Source organism: Meles meles, chromosome 12 (assembly GCF_922984935.1).
Source record: "Meles meles chromosome 12, mMelMel3.1 paternal haplotype, whole genome shotgun sequence".
Lineage (NCBI taxonomy): Eukaryota > Metazoa > Chordata > Mammalia > Carnivora > Mustelidae > Meles > Meles meles.
This window is the reverse complement of record NC_060077.1, coordinates 42,791,592-42,806,349: the sequence shown is the minus strand read 5'-3', so window position 1 is coordinate 42,806,349 and position 14,758 is coordinate 42,791,592. Positions and strand designations below refer to the sequence as shown.

Genomic DNA, 14,758 nt, shown 5'->3' with positions numbered 1-14,758 from the left:
TGCCCGGAAGTACAGAGGCGCGAACTTTGTCCCTTTGCCCAAACTTGGAGCTCGGCAAGTGTGACTTACCTCGCTGGCGCCGCGATCTTCGGCGACAGCCGGGCCTGCGAAACCCGAGTCCTGCGGCGATGACTCCAGCACTAAGTTTAGTTTCTAACGTAAACTTGCCCGATTCAAGAGAGTTTGCGCAAAATCCGAAGAACAGTGTTCCCCATGCTGCAGCTGTTGTTGCAGCTGTGTGGCTACGTTTAGTAGGAATAACCAACTCAAATTAGCAATTTCCTCAGCTCAGCATCCACTTCTATGATTAGAACTTTTCTTAAGTGATATTTTACAAAGGGGTTAAAGGTGTAGTTTGCAGCTTGAGAAAACTTCAAAATGCAACACCAGACTTTGGATGGAAACTTTGGGTTATGTCAGTTTACCGAAATATTTCCTTTTACAGTAGTTGAGTAGGTATATGGAAAGAATATATTTCTAAACAGAACTTGGGAACAGAAATAAGGGTTCAGTTGAGATTTTTAAGTTAAATGCAAAATGTTTTATATCTGAAGACGAAAGGAGAGAGTGTTTCTTAAAATTACTGTTTGTTTTATGTTTTGGAAGGCTTTTGGTGAAACATAACCAGAAAAGCTTTCCATTTTCAAGAGTGAGGCTTTACTGGCAAGTGAACCCTGACAACTTAATTGCCATTGTCAAACGCTAAGAACTTTGGGTGTGGCAGTCTGAGATCTAATCCTACCTTCAACCGGAAGTTTGCGTAGGAAGTGAAAACTTGGTTCATTTGGAAAGGAAGCACCAGCCTGAAAATGTATTTTTTTTTTAAACTGCGGTTGGCTCCAAAATATCACACGCTTAGCTTGAGGATAAAGTACAATGATTAAATGAAACAGGAGATTTGGTCTGGATACTGCCTGCTTTCACACAAGGATGTGTTTCTGGTTTTGTTTTCTTTTTCTTTAAGTAGGCTCCAGGCCCAGTGTGGAACCCCTCCAGGGCTTGAACTCAAGACCCTGAGATTGAGACCTGAGCTGAAATCAAGAGTCAGACACTTAATTGACTGAGCCACCCAGGCACGCCACTAGGAAGTGTTTTCTAAGATGGGCGTTTTTCCTTGAAGAATGTATATTTTCCTAGAATACGATCAGTTTGAGTGTCTGTTCTGTAGGAAAAAAACCTCTAGATTATTTTACTTTTATTACCACTTCATAAATGTTACATTCTAGGATTATAACTAGAGTAATCTTAATATTAGTATGGATCAATACCAATTTATAAAAGAAACCATAGTATCTACAGAGGCTGAAAAATCTTCTGGTTGCCCTTGATATGTCAGAAAAGCTCTTCTACCACTTAATCTATTGTAACATCTTCCTTATGTGATTTTTATTCCTCCTTTTGTCATAACCCTGAATTGAGTCTCTTCCTATTTGATCAAACTAAAACACACACACACACACACACAAATACATTGTTCCGACACTTACCTCTCCTGATTTAAAACAAGTTTAGGGGCACCTGGGTGGCCCAGCGAGTTAAGCCTCTGCTTTGGGCTCAGGTCACGATCTCAGGATCCTGGGATAGAGCCCCACATTGGGCTCTCTGCTCAGCGAGGAGCCTGCTTCCCCTCTCTCTCTGCCTGCCCCTCTGCCTACTTGGGATCTCTCTCTCTGTCAAATAAATAAAATCTTAAAAATAAATAAAACAAGGTTATATTCCTGTAGATCTGTAAACTGAATCTTCTTGACCACCACTGACTGCTTCATTCACTTTTTTTTTTTTTTAAGATTTTTATTTTATTTATTTGACAGATAGAGATCACAAGTAGGCAGAGAGGCAGGCAGAGAGAGAGGAGGAAGCAGGCTCCCTGCCAAGCAGAGAGCCTGATGCGGAGCTCGATCCCAGGACCCTGGGATCATGACCTGAGCGAAAGGCAGAGGCTTTCATTCACTTTCTTGTGCATCTGAAATCCTTTCATATTTCATAGACGCCTGTACTGAAAGTTTCCCTGCTTTAAAGTTTCATACAACAAATATGTCTTCACGCCAGAGATCTTTCATTAAGTGCTTCAAAAATAGACTCCAGGCTTTTACTTAGAATGAGTGAGAATACTCTTAACTTGAAAATCTCAGATGCCTACATCTTCCCGTCCTATATAAAAAATACTTACATTGATGCATGAAGTATTTTCAGTGTTTCTTACCTTAACTTTCTAAACTTCTGTGGGAGTTGTGCATTTGCTGAAGGCTTGTTACATGAGGAGAGTTAGTCTTACTCATTTGGGGAAAGTAAAAGTGGATAAAGAACTAGAATCATACAGAAGGGAAGACAGTGATAATATCATAAGTGATCTGCTCTTTGGGATTATAGCACTGTCACTGATTTGGGTCCCTCTATGTCAGTGTTTATTCCACCATATTTTTTTTAAAAGATTTTATTTATTCGATATAGAGCAAGTGAGCAAGAAAGAGAGTACATGCATGTACATGAGGGGTGTGGGGGAGAGGCACAGAGGGAGAGGGAGAAGCAGGCTCCCCACTGAGCAGGGAGCCCTATGTGGGACTCAGTCCCAGGACCCTGGGATCATGACCTGAGCCGAAGACAGATGCTTAACCAACTGAGCCACCCAGGCACCTCTCCACCCATACTTTTAGTTTGGTAGGGAAAAAACCCCACACTTCCCTTACTTTAGAGCAACTTACTGTGAAGCTGAACTGCCAATTGCTGGAAGGCTCCTGGTTTCTGTGGAAGATAAACTCATACACAAGAACACAACCTCCTTGGGGAAAAAAAAAAGGCCCAGGTAGTAACTTGCCTAACATTATACTACCAGTTTTGGTAGAATTAACTACCTTAATTTGTTAGAATTAAAACTATTATCTGAATCTCTTAATTCTGAGGATGTCTTGCAGCTCCTAAATGGTACAAGGTTTTTCAAGGTCTTTCCCCACTTCCTCAATCTTTTAGAAAAAAGATCTTTCTCGGCTTACAGTATTTGATAATCATTTACCACCTTTATTTTTCATTGTTGTCACACCTTATTATAACTTAAGAGTCCTGTTTCAGGAATGAAAACTGTGATTCATATCATAAGTTTAACCAATCATTTAATTTCTTTAGAGTTGCTTCCCCAACTAGATTTCAAACTTCTTGAAGATAGGACACTTCCCTTACATTTCTTAATTCTTAAGTAGTGTTTAACACTATTGATACTTGATGTACAGTGATGTAATTAAATGATCATATTAAAGAGTGATGATTAAGTATTGATTGAGCCAAAGAAAAGTTCTTCGTGAGACACTGTCAGTGCTGACCAAAAAAAAACCAAAAAACTTTATAATTTTTACAAACTATTTTATAATGAAATACAGATTTAAATAATGTATGATTTAAAAAAAGACTAATGGGGGTGCCTGGGTGGCTCAGAAGGTTAAGCTTCTGCTTTCAGCTTGGGTCATGATCCCAGGGTCCTGGGATCCAGCCCCGCATTGGGCCCTTTGCTCTGCAGGGAGGCTGCTTCCCTTCCTCTCTCTCTGCCTGCCTCTCTGACTACTTGTGATCTCTGTCTGTCAAATAAATAAATAAAATCTTTAAAAAATAAAAATAAATAAAAGACTAATGGGAAATACTTTAAAATTAAAAAATATATATTATATATATATATAACTTTATAGCACAAACTAAGAGTTTTTAAAAGGTACCTAGAGGATGCCCACCAAATTTAATATTATGAGGTTTTATAGTTTAAAAAAATCTGCCAACCATTTGATTATAATTCTCATCAGTTTCTTTGTTCTTAAAATAACTGGCATTCCTGCCTCAGGAGGGGAAGACAGTGTTGTCAAACAAAACAGACTATTTTTAAAGACATGCTTTGGTTTGCAAAGACATGGCATGCCTAAAATACTAAAAAAAGGTGGACTGGTAAATCTGTGTCACTCATTGGGTCTCAGCCACTTGCCCCAAACCCTTGAGTGTACAGTTAAGAGATGAAGGAATAATATGCACCGTAATTCTTTGTAGTTTTTTAAAGTACATTTAGAATAGAGCCTATGTAGAATAGCCCTGTGTAGTTTAGATAATAATGGTATTTACTACCCCCAAAAGGTGTTGCAGAATAATAAGCATTCGAGAATGGTGCAGATAAATTATGACAGGCAGCCTCCCAAATTGTGATTAAAGAAACCTTGCTAATTGGGGAGGAGTGTATATCATAACTTCTGTGTTGGGTAGGGTATATCTTACCAACAACCACATTCCAGTTTATCACTGAGTGCTCTGTTGGATGGCCTGGAATTTGTGACTCTCCTTTGTGGAATTTCCTACTAAAATCTGAGAACAGATTTAGCTTTAAAAAAAAAATCTTAAGGAGAGCTTTTCTAATTATTTCTATAATTGAATTTAGTCTGGGTGATGTGGTATAATCAAAGAAGAATGTAAGAAATAACTTTAAGCTCATAGGAACCATTGTATTCTGAGGTCACTTTGCAGTACTGAGATCTAGGTAGTACTTCATTCTTTGCAGTCCACAGATTTATTTTTAGAGCAAGGGCATAGTGTTTTGCTACATCATAGCTAAATGTTGTTTTCAGAACGTAAGCTTTAAAATTGTTGTCCTGGTCAGAGAGTGAAATCAGGAGTGCCTATTTTAGGCCTGCTTGGAAGAATATAAGTCAATACAGTGGCCTAGTCTTGCTGGTAGAGGTTTTGCAGACTACCATCGCCACTCCGGCTCTGAAGGATGGTACGGTAAAATTTTGTTATCTGATAGCTATGTGGCTTTTCACTCCAAGCGAATTTTTATAGTCTTTTAAAGATTGAGTGTTGAGGGCGCCTGGGTGGCTCAGTGGGTTAAAGCCCCTGCCTTCGGCTCAGGTCATGATCCCAGGTTTCTGGGATCAAGCCCCGCATCAGGTTCTCTGCTCAGCAGGGAGCCTGCTTCCTCCTCTCTCTCTGCCTGCCTCTCTGCCTACTTGTGATCTCTGTCTGTCAACTAAATAAATAAAATCTTTAAAAAAAAAAAAAAAAAGATTGAGTGTTGAAAGGAAAATTGCCTTTTCTAGATATTATTAGGCTTTTTTTTGGTAATTTTTAACTTAAATTTTACAGGGATTAATTTGGATTGGAGTGCTCGCTTCGGCAGCACATATACTAAAATTTGGATTGGAGAACTAAGTTCATTTCCATAGCTCTTAAAATGCTTTCTAAAACTTCTTTAAAAGAACTAAATAGCTTTAAAAACTGTTGTGCTATGATTTTTGTTTAGAGAACGTAGTCGCCTTAAGTGATTTAGCTTGGCTCTGTGCAAGAAATTGGTTTGGATAGAGTGGAAATAAATTATAGGTGAATTCATAGTTTTTTATACTTTTCAGTTAGCTTTTCAACAAATGTTTTTAAAACTACTTGGATTCCAGAAGGGAGGGTGCAATTAAAATTGTTAGTTGCAAGTGGAAGAATGCTATTTGACAGTGGAGATTAGGAGATGAAGACCTGTTCCATCAATTAGTCTTCCTTCATACTTTTCTGTCCACCTTAGAGTGGGACAGCTAGTTTAGGCTAGGGCTACAGATAGACTTGCTGAAGATGAATTAGTATTCCCTCGTACTGGCATAACACTGAAGTATAGAACCAGTTCTTTCCCCAGGGTACCTCTATTTTGATTCTTGTTTTCTCTATTGTTATTAAACCAGTAGGTTTGGTTATCAGTACTTTATCTGGCTATCCAGCAGTATGGGACACATACAATCTTGTTTAGGCTCTGAGCTTTGAATTTATGTTGGTTTTAGTCTGGAATTCGAAGTTAGTGACAGGCTGTTAATTAGATGTCATGACTACTAAGGATGAGCTGAAAACATGAGTCTGGTTTTTCTCTTTTTAGTTTGGTTTTGTAAGTAATAGTATTGATTAGTTGAGTGAGATTTTTTTGCTAAGTGGTACTATTCTGCTGAGTAGTTCTTAGGTACATCTCTAAGTAGCTCAGACATGTCAGGAAGTTTTATTCAGTTTACTTTCTGTTAATCTTTTTTTTTTTTTCTTTTTGCATTTCCCTTCCTAATTAGGATTTAAACGCCACCATGTCGAGCAAAAGGGCAAAGACCAAGACCACCAAGAAGCGCCCCCAGCGCGCAACATCCAACGTATTCGCCATGTTTGATCAGTCACAGATTCAGGAATTCAAAGAGGCCTTCAACATGATTGATCAGAACAGAGATGGTTTCATTGACAAGGAAGATTTGCATGATATGCTTGCCTCCTTAGGTAATGATCAGTTTTAATATTAAAGACTAAATAGAATTTCTGTAATGTCTGTGAAGCCAATCTAATAATGTTGTAGTTTACCAAGATTGAAAGTCTTGGAACAGTGTTCCCCAAAGTGTGGTCCTTGGACCACCTGCAAATTTCTGGCCAGGTCTCAGGATTGAGCTGGGGGCGAGTGTATTATATGTGTGTGTTGTAAACACTGATATTATGAGAGCAACAGTATTATTCCTCCTAACATCCCAGTGGAATAGCATACAATTTCTAGATTCTTAACGCAGGCCTTATTCATTGAGAAGACTTTTTCCCAAAGTTTTACTATTGTGAATACAAACAGCAAAGTGTATAAATGATAATCTCTCATGTCAAAATGTTCAGTATGTTGAATACTTCAGTATGTTGAATACTTGTGATGTAATTAAAATTATGACCCTCCTTTTTATTTAGGAAAAAATCCAACTGATGAGTATCTGGATGCCATGATGAATGAGGCTCCCGGGCCCATAAATTTTACCATGTTTCTCACTATGTTTGGTGAAAAGTTAAATGGCACAGATCCGGAAGATGTCATCAGAAATGCTTTCGCTTGCTTTGATGAAGAAGCAACTGGTAAGTCTGAGGTAACCTTTAATTACCAAGTGATTTAATTTTTGGTTGTGGTAACTAAAACATATAATAACTTGAACTATGATGACATAATACCCTCAGGTTTATATCATACCTGTTTTAGGGACAGGCTTTTCCTGTGGCATGTTAATCACTCATTTTACTGCCTCTACCCGTAAATATTTAATTTACAATTTAATAGGTATATTTGGAACTTCTTTAGGAAACTTATGTTACCCTTTTACTAGAATAACTCCACAAGGGTTAGTCTCTCAGTAATTGTGTTGAATGAATAACTTTCACCAGAGCAATCTTGGAAAAAGTTTGAATTGCTATCGGCCACGATCCCAGTACAGTCCTGTATTTGTTTATCAGGTACCTCTCAGCCCTCAGATTGTTTACATCTAGTTATCTAAACTTTTGCTCTAGAATCAGGCTCCCTGGTTTCATATGCTTGTTCTTTATGATAGCTGTGTGATTTGGGGCAAGTTACTTAACTTCTCTAAGCCTCTGTTTTTGTAACTACAAAATGGGCAGTAATATTACCTACCTCATAGGGTTCTTGTATGGATGAAATGAGGAAGTGAGATCATTTATATATAAAGTGCTTAGCATACTGCTGGCATAGAATTAACTCTTTAAAAAACCCCAAGTTAACTACATAAATGCTTGATCCTTTGGCAGAAGTGCATATAAGGGACACGTAAGGGAGTAACTCACATTGCATGTTTTTTGAGAAGGGAGGCACACCCTTTAGTTACATATCACTTGAACTATTTTATTTTATCTTATTTTATTTTAGAGAGGGAGAGGGAAAGAGAGGGATGGCGGGGAGGGCAAAGGGAGAGGGAGAGAGAAAATCTCAAGTAGGCTCCATGCCTAGTGCAGAGCTGGATGTGGGGCCTGATCCCATGACCCCAAGATCATGACCTGAGCCAGAATCAAGAGGTAGACTCTTAACCAATTGAGTCACCCAGGCACCCCTACTTGAACTATCTGAAATAGTCCAAGTGCAGTCTGCTGTTGGAAGCCTGGTCTCTACACACAGTATGGCCTCATGAGGCCTATTCAGGTATACCATCCTTGACTATTGTATCATCTTCCCAACTTCCAAGCTCTTCTATGCATTGTTGTCCTAACTTCTCTCCACTGTTGCTGCTCTGTGCCTTCCTCATCATATCACCTTCTCTTCCCTCTTAAAACTCAAATTCTTAACAGTTATACCTGGAAAGGATTGGGTGTGGGGAGGGAAAGGCAGAGGAAACTTACTTTTTTTTCTCCTAAAGGCACTTCTATATTGATTGAGCTTTTGACTGTGAGCAGTTGTTACAGTTTTAATGGAAGGGAATAAAGTCATAAAAGAGTAAAATGTCTTAACCTATTCAAACTCATCTCAGTGATCACATTCTTTATAGAGTCTTACTTGTGTCTTTATACTATTTTCTCCTGGTCCCAAGAAAACTTGAAGCCTCTCCTTTCGTTTCACATCTGAAGTATTTTATTATCTCTCTTCCTGACCTTCTATTTTAGTTGTGTACTTAATCCCAATCATCACAGTCTCCCCACACCCAGAGCAAAGGCTCTGTGTCTTCAGCAGTTAGTTAGGTTCCCATCTTTGTAACCCCTTTTAGCACCTACCACACCTCCTCACACATAGTCGACGATAGGTTTATGTGATAGTTGAATGACATGGTTGGAGATGAGGATTTATTTCTACAAGCTAGAAGTCTAACATTTGAGAAACATTTTAAAATGTAGAATGGAATTAGCAAAAACCCTGTAAGTTTAGAGTTTCTTTTGTGAATGGACCGTCTACTTAAAACTCATTTTATAGGAATATATTGTCGATGTTTTAGCTTAATTTCACATACAAGAATGTTACCAGAGGGCACCTGAGTGGCTCAGTGGGTTAAGCCGCTGCCTTCGGCTCAGGTCATGATCTCAGGGTCCTGGGATCAAGTCCCACATCGGGCTCTCTGCTCAGCAGGGAGCCTGCTTCCCTCTCTCTCTCTGCCTGCTTCTCTGCTACTTGTGATCTCTCTCTGTCAAATAAATAAATAAAATCTTTAAAAAAAAAAAAAAGAATATTACCAGATTTTTCTTTTTACATTACGGATTTCAAATCTCTGTGCTTGGTCATTTGTCAGCTTTGTGTTAGTACATTAGCAGTTTTCCATCACGATGTGAATTACCTGGGAAGCCTTTTAAAAATATCAATACCAATGGGGTGCCTGGCTGGAAAGGTATGCAACTCTTGATCTCCGGTTCATGAGTTTGAGCCCCATGGGTATAAAGATTACTTAAAAATAAAATCTTAAGGGGCGCCTGGGTGGCTCAGTGGGTTGAGCCTCTGCCTTCGGCTCAGGGTCCTGGGATCGAGCCCCGCATCGGGCTCTCTCTGCTCAGCAGGGAGTCTACATCCCCTCTCTCTGCCTGCCTCTCTGCCTACTTGTGATCTCTCTTTGTGTCAAATAAATAAATAAAAATCTTTAAAAAAATAAAATAAAATAAAATAAAATCTTAAAAAAAATCAATGCCAGATAATAAATCAAGAGTGGCATCTGGGCTTTTTTTTAAGCTCCCTACGTGATTTTGATGTATAATCCAATCTTTTGAGAATCTTGATATCACAAATCCAGAGTAAAAAGCACACCTTTTGACTCAGCATTCCACATCCCCAAATCCTAGCCCAGTGTCTGTGATAGTTAATGCTCAGATATATACTCAGATGTTTTTACACACTCAGGGCCTGGCTGTATTTGTTATAAAGTTTAAATTAGATTTGTAAAAAAGAAAAAAACATTAAAAATCTCTTTGTACATATTTAAAAAACCCAACAACCTACAGTCAGATAAAGTGAAATGCCTGAAGTAACATAACTTGTTAAAACTGGACCTCAAGGCACCTGGCTGGCTCAGTCAGTAAAGCATGTGACTCTTGATCTCAGGGTATAAGTTGGAGCCCCACACGGGATGTAGAGATTACTTAAAAATAAAATCTTGAAAACAAAAAACTGGACCTCAAGACTCCAGTATTCTTTCTACTGAAGCACTTTATTGATGTTTATGATAATGGTATTCAGTGTTACTTGCTTACAGAATAAGTGTGACCAGGGGCCGTAGAGCTTACTTTAAGAAAAAAAAAAAAAAAAAAAGACTAACTGTAAACATTCATGCTACTTTAAGGAACCCTGAAGCTTAGATTCCTTAATCGAACTTTACTGTTGTTTAAGTATAGATTTAGGCCCTATTATGAAGATTGGGGACAGAAGTTGATAGAGCAGAGCAGGATGGTAGAGCTAGGCAGCTGTCTGCTGAGGCTGGCTTAAGCATGTGAAGAGCCCATATTTCCTATATTTGCGTGTTTATAGTTCTTAACATGAACTATACACTTGCTCAAGTGTAAATGTTCCTTGTGTTCTCAGGAGTAGTATGTATTCTGATCCCCAGTTCTTTCTTCTTTAGGCACCATCCAGGAAGATTACCTGAGAGAGCTGCTGACAACCATGGGAGATCGGTTTACAGATGAGGAGGTGGATGAGCTGTACAGAGAAGCGCCTATCGACAAAAAGGGAAATTTCAATTATATTGAGTTCACGCGCATCCTTAAACATGGAGCAAAAGACAAAGATGACTGAAAAGAACTTCAGATTCCAGCCAAAATTCCTTGTTGCCACTTTGGGTATTTCTGAGACTTTCTCTTAGAGTCTGTTGCATGCCCTGAGCTTTGCAGCTTTTGCCTTTCTTGTTGTATTTATTCTCAGCCATTTTGGGCACATGCATCTCTATAATCATACTGGAAATAGGATTTTTTATGATTTTCAGAATAGAAAAAGGGCAATTTAACTTACCAGCCCCCTCCCAAAATAACTGCACTCTACACAGAGTCAGTATATTTTTTCAGAGAAAGTTATTCACTCAATTTTTTCTGAACCATAATTAAACTTTATGATAAAAAACTTACTTGTTTAAAACTTATTTACCAAAATCGGCTTTTGTTAGCTGCATCTTCCAAGGAAGGGTAAACGAGAAAAATCCTAGAAAATGACATGGTTGTTAGACCTCTCCATTATTTTTTCCAGTTTCCCTAACAATCCTCTCTCTACTATATATTCCCTCTCCCTCCCAAAGAAATCCAGTTTAACTGCCTTAATTGGGGTTCCTGTGCTTTGTCTTTCAGTTTTAAAAATAATTTTCTATAGAATTTGCACAGACATGCTAGCTTTGGTAGCTTTAAACCCTAAAGTTTAACATAGCCTGTCAACATCCCTCCTTATCTGTTCTAAGCTTTTGTGCATTCCTTCATGTCATTTAAAATTAGACCAGGCCACTGAGTGTAATTTTAATTTGTCCTAATTTTTAAACTATTTTAGGCCCAAAAGGTTCAATGGAATGTTTCTTACTAAAAAGATTTTTTTGTATTGTATTTCAAAATGTTGGAAATACAATCCAGTATTTTTTATTGCATGTAGTTTCTTTTTTAATACAACGGTCCCTCTTGAAATACCATGTTTGTTTATGCAGAGAGTCACCATGAGGCCATGTATGAATTTTGGACATTCCTGACCTGCCCACAATCAAAACAGCTGAAGCTACATGCCTGGGAAAGTGAGATCATTATTTCAGCCCTAAAAATAACTTCTGCTATTTGCAGAAATGCAGGACTATTTCAAAGTTAATCAGGAAGTGATAGAGTTTCATTTGCTTTAGGCTTCAAAAATCTAACTTTCAAATATTCATGAATTTAAAAAGACCTTGAAATGTTGCAAGAAAAAGCTGGCTGAGAAGAGTTGATGGCCTACAAAAATGAGTAATTGACAATTACTCTAACAACTTTATGTTTTATGCTACTATTAACAAGACTATCCTTGGACAAAGCCATTACCTCATTCAATAAACAATTACTGAATGCCTTCAAGGCAGCAGACCTTTGCACTCAGCAGGATAGGTGAGCTAGATCTAGATCCTTTAATCTGGTGCAGCCAGCTTTATAGAGCAGAAGTAGAAAGACTAGTAACAAGACTGCTTTTGCACCCTTCAAGATTAGAATCTTAGCACCTCCCTTAACTCGTTGCCTTTTATGTGTTTCTGAATTTCATTCAGTGGGATAAGGAAAATATATTTTTCCTAGGCTCATAGCCATGATGCTAAAATCTTGTTTGTTGAATTGAATTTCCATTTCAACTGAAAACATGGGTCACTTCAGTTTTTAATAAATTTCCAAATAACATTGTTTCCACTACAGAAACAATGTGGTCTCATCTACTAAAATGTGCTCTTGGCAGTATCCCCTTCATTTCAAATAACTGCTCAAAGAATCAGCTTCATTAGGAATAGTGAATGGTCTCCCATGCATGAAATAAGTCTCCTAATATGGTAACAGCATGCTCTACACAGTAACTAGGTTTTACCTAAGTAAAGATAATTGCCAAGAAAAGACTAAAGCATCTAACTCCAACATGGATTTGACTAAAAAACCAGTCTCCATGAAAAAAGTCCTACATTCCAAAGTTCTCATGAAACCAACCTACTTTGGTAGCGTCCCTTATCCACCTGCTTATGATTATATTATCACTGGACTCCAGGGTCCAAGTTTTAGTCAGTCAAGGAGCATAGGACTCAAGAGCAGGAAGTGATGAGTGCTACTGGGGGAAAAGGGAGAAAGCCAAACCATATGAGACTAGTAAAATCATATTCTGAAAAGGAAAGGCAATCATTTCCTATAAAGTATGAAGGAAAAAAGGACACAACAGGTGTAACACCTAGGTTAGGGATGTGCAGAAGAGTTGTAAGAAGGATCAGATAGATGATAAAAGGGCTTGAAAAGGTAAAGCCACAAAAACAGTATTGTGGAAATCAAGTGAATAGTTTCAAGGGTGAGGTTAATCAGTGTTAAATCATAGAAAAGCTGAGTATATAGTAAAATTTACTATAGGGCCACTAGATTTGACAAGTTATTGATCACCTTTGCTAGCTCTGTTAGGTAGAGGTGGTTGTTTTGTTTTGTTTCTTTGTTCTTTTAATACTTTATTTATCTGAGAGGCAGAACATAAGCAGGGGAGGGGCAGAGGGAGTGGGAGAAACAGGCTCCTGCTGAGCTGGGAGCGCAATGCGGGACTCAATCCCAGGACCGTGAGATCATGACCTGAGCCGAAGGCAGAGGCTCAACCCACTGAGCCACCCAGGCGCCCCTAGGTAGAGTTTTGAATGCAGGATCCATAGTGCAGCATAAAATAGCAGACAGTGCCTAGGTTTAGGGATCAAGCCAATCTGCATTTTAATCCCATTTTTTCTACATGGCTTTGTAACCTTAAATAAATTAAATTCCCTGGACCCCTATTTGTAAAATGGAAGAAATGCTATTGGTTCATAATAGGAACATAATCTATTAATATATAAAGTAGTACTTTTTGTGACTAAAAGCAATATGGGACCAGACTTGATTGAGTGAATTTCACCTGTTACTTGGCTAGCTTTGTATCCTTGGGCAGGTCATTCTTCAGTTTCATCACCTATATAACAGGGATGATAACCTCCAAGTGCGCTGTGAAAATAAGAAACACTGAAGCTAAATTATTTGGCACACAGTAGGTATTCAAAAAGTTATTCTTGTTCTCTTTACTAATGGAGGGTCTGCAGCATGGCAATGAAGAGAAGCTTAAAGAAACAGCAAAATCAAAGGGCTCACCTTTAGAGATTCAAACCTGTCTGTTGACGGAGGAGGTGTAGAGGAAACAATCAGTGACACAAAAATGAATCATATCCAGGAGATAGGAAGGAATAGAACCTAGATCACATGTTGTAGGATTATCCTTTGAGAGAAATAAAAATCAATACTCCTCCCCCTTAAAAGAGAGAAGGGTAGGTGATAGGAATTTAATGGTAGTTGGAATAAAAGGCTGAGGTTAGGAGAAAGTTCCATAGTTGTTTGATACTAAATTAGCTCAAACTAGAATTTTATTATACTAAAGGATTATAATCAGGATTGAATGAGAGTACATTAAAAAGCCTATTAGTTTCCTGGTACTAACTAGATGATCAAATAATTCACTTTAGATTTCCTGGGTAGATACAATATGTAGACTTGTATCTTTCTACATCTTCCTTAAGTGTGTAATTTCTTGATTTCCCTGAAACGTGGCTTTTTATTGTCCTTGAAAGCATTGCCAGAACTCATCACATGGAAGAAATGCCCAGTTTTCCCAATCCTGCTTCTCCCATTTCCACTTGCTCTTGAATGTCCAAGTCCCTGTATCCTTTTACCCTAGATTCTATCTCCCTACTCAAGTAACGTCATAACGTATATTTATCCACATACATTTTATGGTTGTAATAAATACAGAGTTTGTTTTTTAGTTTAATACATCTTAATTTACTTTTCATGTTTTGGTATAGCCACCATTTTTATTTTTAACCATTCTTTTCAATGACCACAATTATCTTTGACAAGGATATGCTTTAATTAGCCATTACCTAAATGCTAGATATGAAGATATTCAGCTTTTCGTTAATAAATATTACGTTTTTCTTTTGAATCTAGAAAACAGTATACCCTAGAATTATGGTTTAGAACAGGGCTCTCCGGTAGAACTTTGTGATGATAGAAATCCCCTCTGTACTTTCAATACGGACACTAGCCACATGTGACTGTAATTATTGAGCACAAAATATATCTAATAAAACTGAGGGATAGAGTTTTTAATTTCAATTTAAATAGCCACATGTAGTTAATGACTATTATACTGAAAAGCACAGTTCTATAAAGAAATAATGGAGATCAAAGTCAAAGTACAGTCAGGGTCTTAATTAAGGTGGCCAAGATGAAGGCTATGGGATGGTAATAGACCTCTTGAAGAACTCTACGACATAGACCTAAGCAAGCCAAAATCTTTTGA

At 38.0% G+C, this 14,758-nt stretch overlaps 2 protein-coding genes across 4 annotated transcripts in view; one reads left to right on the top strand and one right to left on the bottom strand.

Moving 5' to 3' along the window:
* The window catches only part of MYOM1 (myomesin 1), a 158,613-nt gene extending 158,500 nt beyond the window's left edge, over positions 1-113 (bottom strand). The window contains exon 1 of one of the 2 annotated variants that reach the window (XM_046024822.1): positions 70-113. The gene's annotated coding sequence lies outside the window, so the exon portion shown is untranslated. The remainder of the gene's footprint in view (positions 1-69) is intronic. The other variant, XM_046024826.1, reaches the window with a different exon arrangement.
* LOC123954111 (myosin regulatory light polypeptide 9) overlaps positions 1-14,758 on the top strand; it is a 34,270-nt gene that overhangs the window by 328 nt on the left and 19,184 nt on the right. Inside the window, exons 2-4 of one of the 2 annotated variants that reach the window (XM_046024835.1) lie at positions 6,060-6,258; positions 6,706-6,867; positions 10,329-10,468. In XM_046024835.1, the coding sequence (XP_045880791.1) occupies positions 6,075-6,258; positions 6,706-6,867; positions 10,329-10,468 (486 nt within the window). In that variant the 5' untranslated portion in view covers positions 6,060-6,074. Of the gene's footprint in view, positions 1-6,059; positions 6,259-6,705; positions 6,868-10,328; positions 10,494-14,758 lie in introns of both variants that reach the window. The other variant, XM_046024834.1, reaches the window with a different exon arrangement.